At 45.5% G+C, this 9,207-nt stretch overlaps 1 protein-coding gene across 1 annotated transcript in view; it reads right to left on the reverse strand.

Moving 5' to 3' along the window:
• The window catches only part of SNTA1 (syntrophin alpha 1), a 25,457-nt gene extending 25,219 nt beyond the window's left edge, over positions 1-238 (reverse strand). Inside the window, exon 1 of the mRNA XM_006921722.3 lies at positions 51-238. Coding sequence (XP_006921784.1) covers positions 51-111 — 61 coding nt within the window. The 5' untranslated portion in view covers positions 112-238. The remainder of the gene's footprint in view (positions 1-50) is intronic.
• Positions 239-9,207: the final 8,969 nt, after the last annotated feature.

Consider the following 9,207-nt stretch of genomic DNA (forward strand, 5'->3'; position numbering starts at 1 on the left):
TCCCCCGCAGCTGGCCAGCCCCCTCTGCCCCCCCCCCCCGCCGGCCCCCGAGCCAGCCCCGGTGCGCAGTTCCAGCAGCCCGGTGCGCGGGGCGCGCCGGCCTGACGCCATCTTCGCCTCCGAGCCCCTGGGTCGCTGCGTTCGCCCTGCCCCACTCTGCCCGGCCGGCTTCCACCCAGCGCCCAGGGTATAGGGCAGAGGGGGCCCGGCAGGGCCAGCTGCCACCCTACCCGGGCCACAGGGGGTGGAGCCTAAAGGGGCGGGACCATCTGGTGGGTGTGGCTCATGGCGAGGGGCGTGGCCGAAGGCAAGCTAGCGGGAGACTGGGGCGGGGGCCCAGGAGCCGAAGGATGTATAGTGAGGGACTACTTGGGGGGTGGGATCATAAGGGCATCGGGGGCGAGGCCACAAAGTAAGAACTGGAACCGGTGAGATGCGGGAGCCGGGCGGGGCTTCGTGTCGGGGGCGGAGCTTTAGAGTCCTGTGGAGGAGACTACTGAGCAAGGCCATCGGGGGCCGAGACATAAGAGCGCAAGAAAAAGACACATAGATCCTGGGGCAAGGCTTTGGGCGTCGAGGCGGGGCTGCGCATGACGGAATGCAGGAGTCCAGGGACAGGGCCTAAGTTTAAGAGGTAGCCACTGAGCCGCGAGGGACTTGACAGGCATGATCGCTAGCAAAGGAGCTTTGGAAGGAGCTGGAGCCCGAGCTTTTGCCTGTGGACGTGGCTTCTAAAGCTGACAGACCACGCCTACTGGGTTGAGAACGCTGCTGACTCTGCTTAGGGTTTGGGAAGGAAGTGGACATGGTCCCCACTCAGAAGGAAGTTTGAGAAATTAACCCCCTGTTCTGTCCACAGTCGAATACAGAAAAGCCTGAAGTCTCACCTGAGAGACTCTGCTGGAGAAGGACCGGGAACTCCCACTGTGAAGGAAGAGGGCTGGAAGATGGGGCTCTGGATCTGGGCGTCTGGAGACCCGTTTAGGATCCCTGCTCATACTCCTTTAGCTCCATGTCGACTTTGGTCCCAGCATTTCACTTATTTAAATCTCAATTTTCTCATCTGTGAAATGGGGGTCATAATTATCCCTACCTTACAGGGCTTGAGTCAGGATTAAATCGATGTGAAAACGCATTGAAAACTGTAAATCTCTATGCAGTTAATATCATCACTTTCATATAGTAAATGCTTACTATTGGCCAGGCCTAGCTCTGAACATTTTTCATATGTTATCTCATCTTTACAGTAGCATCATGTTGTAGCTATGAATAGCCCCATTATACAAAAGTGAAAACTTGGACTGAGAAGGTCTAATTGGCCGAAGTCACACATTTGTGAGTGGAACATCCACTATATGCCAAACCCAGACCTCTTTGACACCAGTGCCTGGACATTGACCCACACTGCTAGACAGATGCCAAATATAAAATTAAAGTGTAACAGTTAACAGAAAAATCTCACAAATCTACACACCTCAACCAATCCTTTTAACTGCCCTTAGTCTCCATCCTTCACTCCCAGCCAGGATGTGTTGGGCAATAAATACTTAGGGACACATCAGTATGTAGACTCCCTGCACCTTCAGGTAGCACCCTCCAAAACAAAATACCATGAAGAAAAAAACGCTCACAAGAAAACAGGTACTTGTACAAATTGTCCACAGTAAACTATGCTTGCAAATAACCAGAGATGAACCCTGATGTCCAACATAAAGGAATGGTTCTATACTACTTAAAAACCCCTGAGGCCACCTATGTAATACATCTATGTATTATGTGCACATGCACTAGAATACATGGATGCCATTTATTCAGTTTGCTATATGTTGGCATATGAGCTAGCTGATTTATATATATTGTCATTTAAACCTCACATAAATCCTGCACAACCTGTATATTACCCCCATTTTATAAACAAGGAAATTGAGGCACACCACTAGTAAGAACAGATCTCTAGTCTAACCTTGGTTTGTCAGGCTTCCAAGCCCTTACTCCTCTTGCTCCTCCTTTCTATAGGTCATGTAGCAGCAAAGGCTAAGTTTACAATTCATTTATTCATTCATCAATATTTATTGAACATCCACAATGTGCCAGACACAGTGCAAGATGTAGGGATTCAGTTGTCAACAAGACAGACAGGATCTTGCCTCACAGAACATACAGTCCACTGAGAGGGAGGATCCCACAGTAGTTAAGAATGTGGCTTTGGTTTCTGATTTTCTGTGTTCAAATTCTCACTGTGCCACTTTCTATTTATGTGGTCCTGGGTGACTTATTTAACTCCTAAGCTTCCATTTCATAATCTATAAAATAGAAATACTATAATTAATATCCCCAAGATTATTATGAGGAATAAATAAAACAATACTGGCTAATTGTTTAGCATAATTCCTGTACATAGTAAGCATTCAAAAAATATGAGTTGTAATTATCTTGGAAAATAGGCATCAATCAAATAGCTTTACAGTTATAAGTGTCAAAATAGGGGAGACACAAGTAAAAAAAAAAGAACCCAGAGTTTGACATACATATGATACTTAATAAGTATATGGAGAGAGAGAGAAGAAGGAGGAGGAGGAGGAAGACAGACAGGAGGGAAGGATAGGAAGAAGAAGGAATGAAATATAGCACTACGTATGCATTGATATTTTAAAAGTATGACTGCTTAAAGACTATAGAGCATTTGTAATAAATGAGAGCTATAATCTATTTGGTTTTTGGAAACTTCTCTCTCATGGTAAGAAGGGAAGGGAGGAGGGATTAAGCAGGAGACAAGGGTCCAGGGGGCGGTGAGACTCCTCTCCAAGGACCAAAGCCTGGAGCCAGATCTTTAAAAGTCCCTCCACGTACTGCCCTGCTTAAAAGAGACTTAATGAGTCCCGGACAAACTTGGTGAGAAAGAGCGCTGGTACAGAGCTCTTCCCCCGGGGGACTGTTTTCTGTGGTTATAATGGGAAGGGAGGAAGGAGAGGGGTGATGTGTACAGAATAAGAGAAGACTCGCAGGGAAGTAAGAAGGATATAGAGCCAGAGAAAACAGTGATGTATGCGTGTATGTGTGTAGTGCGTGTATTTGTGAGTATGTGTATGAGTTGTGTGTGCGTGTGTGCATGTGATCATATAATTTGGGCAGTACCAATCAGCTGTATTCCCATTAGGCCACCTTCAGGAACCCTGTAGCTAGAGGAATGCTCTGCTCCTCTCTCCACTGTGGCCAGCTAATGCCTCTCTGCTTTGACTCAGAAATTGTCCTCCCAGACACACACACACAGGCCTGGCTCCACCTCACCAAACCCCAGGGCAGAGCTTCCAAAGGAAACCAGTTCAATCCCAAGGGATAAGAGAGAGAGAAGGAGAAAGGAAGGAAGGAAGGGCGCTGCCCAATCTCAAATTCCCCACTGAAGGCCCTACAAGCTCAAGCCCTTGGGCCAAAAGTCTAGGCCCCTTTTGGTAGAGGTCTCTATGCATGGGCTCCAAGGCAGGAAGCAGAGATTCTTACACTCTTGGCATCTCAGACCCAATGATGGCAGCAATAATGAGAGTTAACAGGACTAACTGCTTAACATAAATCCTTACCATGGATCATCTCATGTAACCTTCAAGACAGTCCTAGGAAGTAGGTCATGTTATTATCTCTATTAAGCAGGTAAGGAAACGGGCTCAGAGACATGATGTAATAAGCCAAGGCAGTCTGGCACCAGAGCTCATTGTGACACCATACTGCACCTCGGGAGAGGTTCGAATCTTAATAGAGGGTGGGAGGCTTCCAAAGTTTAAGACCCCATGGTATCGTATGGAATGGAAACCAGACCAGGTGCTTCCCTTATATGTTGCTTTTTAATCTTCATTGCAGCCTTGTGAGGCAGGCACTATAATCTCCATTTTGCAGAGGAGAAAACCAAGTCTCAGAGAGGGAAAGTGACTTGTCCTAAGTCATACAACTAGTAAATGACAGAGCCCAAATATTAAACAGGTTATTTCTGATTCCTTAGAATTGGCCCTTCTACTGGACTACTCAAGATTCTGGATAAAACTGACTCTCAGAATGGCAGAGAATTCAAATCACAGGCCTGTAGAATTTAGAGTAAAGTGATGTTAGCATCCTAAAATCTTGGTAAGAGGAGAACCACTGAATGTCACCAAATTCAATTCCCCCACCCTACCTCGAGCAGGAAGCCCTTTTATAGCATCCCCAAGAGGTCTCCCTCTAACCTGAGCTTGGGTGCCTCCAGTATCAGGGATCTCTCCTCTCCACAAGGCAGCCCATATCAAATAAGAAGCCGCTCCCCACCATCCAAGCTAAGGCAGAGAGAGAGAACTCACACTTTTTAATTTTGCTGTCTAAGTGCTAGGGACTCAAGGCTGCCTCCTTAAAAAGTCTGTTCAAATCAAGGCTGAGAGAAAATCTAATAATTCTCTTACAGCCATCCTATTCATTTCCTTCACAGAACTCATTACAATTTGTACTTCATGGTTCATATGTTTGTTTACTTAATTATCACCCATCTCCCCACTATATCACAACAAAACTACATATGTATAGCTCCAGTTTTATTACAATTAAAGAAAGGTTTAAAATGTTCAGAACAAAAGATTCACTGTCATACTTGACTTATGTCCCCAAATATGACAGAGAACATCTAAAATGGATGATACAATTATTTTTGTCTAGTCATATTTGAGCTTTAACAAATTGATAATCTCCTTTATTTACATATTATAAATTATGAGATTCAGATGTTGCAGGAATAAATGTGTATCAAAATAAATGTTACCATATTCCTTTCATTCTTAGCAGCTCAGTAATATATTTTTAAATATATTAGATTTTAGTTTTTTTTTTTTTTTTGAGCAGAAGAGCTGTTCAGAGTATCTAATACTCTAAACTTTGGCTAATTTATGTCTGTAAAAGCTCCCTCTGGACTGCCTGACTAATGTCTTCAGGCTGGCCAGCCCCCAGCAACTCCCAGGCTGGGCTGGGCAAGTATCTCTTTGAAAGGCTCACCTTCAACCATGACTAAGAGCCTTTGGAGCCCAGAGGCTTTTGAGGGGCCCCTCTGCATGCCCCTGGTGTTGGCCTTGTGCCTGAACCTCTCCTTGCAACTGATAGGCAGCCTTCTAACCATCCTGGAGCCCTGTCCCATGCCTTGGACCAGTGAAGCTTTTTGAATAAACAAACTAACAAACAAATAAATAAAAGATCCCTCTGGCCACTAAACAGAATATAGACAATGGGGGGGGGGTGCATGTGAATTGGAAGCAAGAAGATCATTTAGGTAAGTAATCAGTTATATATTACTATGTAAAAACAACCCCACTCAAAAGCTTAAAACAGTGAGGCAGGGTTCCGTGGGGACAGCTCATCTCTGTTCCATATAGTATCAGATGGCGTGACTTAACTGAGTATGGAAGATCCACTTTCAAGATGGCTCACTCACATACCTAGCATGCTGATAACTCTTGCCTGGGAGCTTGGGTGGGACTGAGGACTGGAGGCTTCTGTTCTTCATGATCTACTGGGCTTCTCCATGATCCCCACAGCATGGTGATTGGGTTGCAAGATCAAGTGTCTCAAGGAAGCAACATAAAAGGTCATGGTGGCTTTTTTTTTTTATGATCTAGGCTAAGAAGTCACATAACATCATTTCTATTGTGCTCTATTGGTCAAGACAGTCGCCAAGCTCTTCCCACATTCGGGAGGAAGGGAAATTACTCCACCTCTTAATGGAAAAATGACAGGATTCTAGAAGAGCATATGCGATGAGAGCTATTGTTGAGCCCATCTTTGGAAAATACAATCTGCACAAAGGCTGTTGAAGTTTTCAATATGGCAGGTGGTGATGACCTGGACTAAGGAGGTGGCTGCTGGGGCTGGGGAGATGGAGAGAAGTAAATATAATTGAGAGATATTGAGGAGGTTAAGATTTGCTGATGGCTTGGGTGAAGGAGATTCCGAAGAGCCAAAGCAGTTAAAAGACGTTCAAAGTGTGTGACAGTTTAAGATAACCTAGGAAAACATAAGATTACCTAGGAAGGGAGTATAAAGAAAGAAGAAAAACTGACCAAGAGCTGAGTCCTGGGGTAGAAATCAGGAGAAAGAGGAGAGGGCAAAAGTAGACGACCATCTTAGGAAGCAGGACATTTGCTGTTGGGTGTGTGTTTTGTTGGTTGGGGTGCGTGAGATTAAGAGAGCATTTTCCTCCTAAACCAGATAATAATCCTGGGCCTCTAATTCTAGCCCTAGGAAAAGAAAATAAACCTTGTGGGGTAATGGTTCAGTCTGGGCTTCAGTGATGCTCAAGTGAGGAGCAAGAGACTTTCAGAGAATGGAGGTACAGGGGACAGGAGCCAGGGCAACGGGTTTGACTTTTTACCTAAAGATAATATGGAGGCAGGAAGGTGTTAACCTAGGCAGGGACAGAGCCGTGGTCTAAGAGCTTTTAGTCCCAATCCAATATTTCACTAGGAAGGAACCAGAGGCCCTAGAGAGCCTCACCAGCCCTGTCTCCCCAGCCAATATTGGTCCCTCGCAAAAGATACCATCAACGAACTGGAGACAGGCTGGTGCTGGGGCCATCGGAGTCTGCGTCCTAGTGTCAAATCTGACAGTTTCCAGCAGAGGGTAGCAGAGAGCCAGGGCTGCAGGGTCCCGGGCAGACTCGCCATCCAGCCGCAGCAGAAGATGAAAGTCTAGAATAGAGTGGGAAGTGGGGATCCTTGAGATTGCCACCTCTAAAGCACTTTTTTCCCTTTCTCATGTGAGGATTACACATCCATTTCACAGATGGGCTAATAACAATGGTTATTGTTACCATGATTTTACCAGTCGCCATGTATTGATCTTATCCCATTTCAGCACTCCCACCCCCCATGCCAGTGACAGACCCAGCCAATAGAAGGAGAATCAGCTTGGGGGTCAGAGAGACTTGGCCTCAGACCTGGCCTCTTCCACTGACTCACTGTGTGACCTCCAGTAGATTGCTTCCCCTCTGAAAGAATGGGGATAATAAAACAAAAGGATGGAAGGCTCTGAGAAAATTTTTTAATTAAATTTATTGAGGCAATATTGGTTAATAACAATATATAAATTGCAGGTGTACAACTTATAATACAATCTGAGAGAATTAAACGAGCCCAAAATAAGGTGTCTGGCACATGGAAGAGCCTCCATAAATTTTAATTCCCTCCTCTGGCTTTTGTAGACTGTTTTATTTTGACAAATGTTATTAATATCACTTAATGGACATTCTCTGTGGATATACTCTCTACCTGGACCTATCCTGGGTGCTTTGGGACACAGAGTAAGCATCCGAGACTGGCAGGAACCGGGGGACTTGTGTGAAGGTGGGTCCCCTCTAAGTCTATGCTCTGCCTATCTAGATTAAGAGCCAGGATTCCACATTCTTGCTGCCTTGCTTTAAAGTTGTATTGTGCCACTCACTATGACCTTGGGCAGGTGACACTATTTCTCTGAGCCTCAATTGCATCATCTGTAAAATGGGGATAGTTGTAATACCTAGAGGATCAAAATGACATTTAAATGGGACAATGTACAGCAAATGCACATAGTTAAGTGTTCAGTAAATTTAAAAGCAAAACAGCCTCCCTGAAAGTTACTTCTCCCCTGAGCAGTCTTTACTGCTCACTCAAGTCACCAACCACCCTTCTTGGATTTACCAAAGCAGCCTGGTATCAGAGAGAAAGCAAAAACCCAGAATTTGACCATTGGTTCTACCACCCACCAGCTGTGCGGTCTTTGGCGTTCAGTCTCTCTGTTCTTCAGTTTTCTATCTAAAAAATTGGGATCATAACAGCACCTACTTATTGGGGTTGTTTTTAGGATTAAATGAGATAGTACCTAGAAACTGTTTAGCACTGTTACTGAAGAATAAGTACACAATATGTGTTTGGTTGTTGTTGTTGTTGTTATTATTATTATTATTACTACTACTACTACTACTACAACTATTACTGCCATGTGATTGTCCACATCCACTCTGGCATCAATTCCTGTGGATTCAACCTCCTAAAAAGACTCTCAAAGCGATATCTATTCTCCACTTCCCAGGCCTGGCCCTGCCTGTCGTTTCACACCTCTGTTAGTCATTAGTTAAAGCACAGATTGCTGGGCCCCATCCCAGAGTTTCCGATTCAGTAGGTCTGCTGGTAGCCTGAGAATTTGCATTTTCTAGCAACTTCCCAGGCGACGATGCTGTTGCTGTTATGGTCCAAGAATCACATTTTTGCCAACCTCTGCTTTCTAGCCTCTCTGATTCAGGAGTCTGATTCAGGAGTCCTCAGAATGAGGGTGGCTCCAGGGGTAGAGAGGCTGCAGGTTGAGGTTTGAAAAGCAAACTGGCCTCTACTTCCAGAGTTTGTCCTTCATGCTGGAATCCACTAGGTTATTCCTAGAGACTGAAAATTCCACCCCCTGGTTCCTCCCCCAACACCCACCCAACCCACACACCCAGAGCTGGGAGCTCTCCCCTACTCACTCCTCTACCCGTCACTCGCTCCAGGAGGAGTTCCAAGCTGTGGGGGGAGCCCCTGGGTCCAGAGCTCACCCATCCTCATGCCACATCTAGAACAACCCTTCATTCCTTTCTTCACAGATGTTTCATTCACCCTTCTCTCTGCTCTGAAATTCCCTCAAAGCATTTTCTAATAATTTTCCAAATCATAGTAATTACCTCATTATTTTGATATTAATTGACTTCACTTAGCATCAGGAGCCAACTGAAAGGTTCCCAGGCTCTGTGTGCAGGAGAGGACTCCTAGAGGCAGCCCTGCATAAGAGCTGGCCTGGCTACAGCCCCGTGTCTCACCCCAGTCCTCCTCCATCCCCGCCCACCTTCCTTCACTCATGTTTTTGCACATGTCAGAGAGAAACCTGACTCTTGAGAAATGGTGAAGACCAGCTGTCCACTCTCCAGAAGCCTAGAGTCATACAACAAAATAGACACAGCATCTAGAAGGGAACCCAGGGCTCCTGGCCACCCAAGGGCAGCCTTTCTCCTTCCTGTTCTTAGCTACACCCCAAGACAGACCTTGGAAGTCTTAGAGATCTTCCAAAGCCTAGCCTGGATGAGGAGAGTCTCAGAGGACAAGAGTTAGGGACACCTGGGGCCCACCCCAGGACTCCTTGGCAGGAAACTTCCTCAAGCTCCTCCCATCACCTCCCAATAATAACTAAACTTTTTTTTTTTTT

Source organism: Pteropus alecto, unplaced genomic scaffold (genome assembly GCF_000325575.1).
Source record: "Pteropus alecto unplaced genomic scaffold, ASM32557v1 scaffold45, whole genome shotgun sequence".
Lineage (NCBI taxonomy): Eukaryota > Metazoa > Chordata > Mammalia > Chiroptera > Pteropodidae > Pteropus > Pteropus alecto.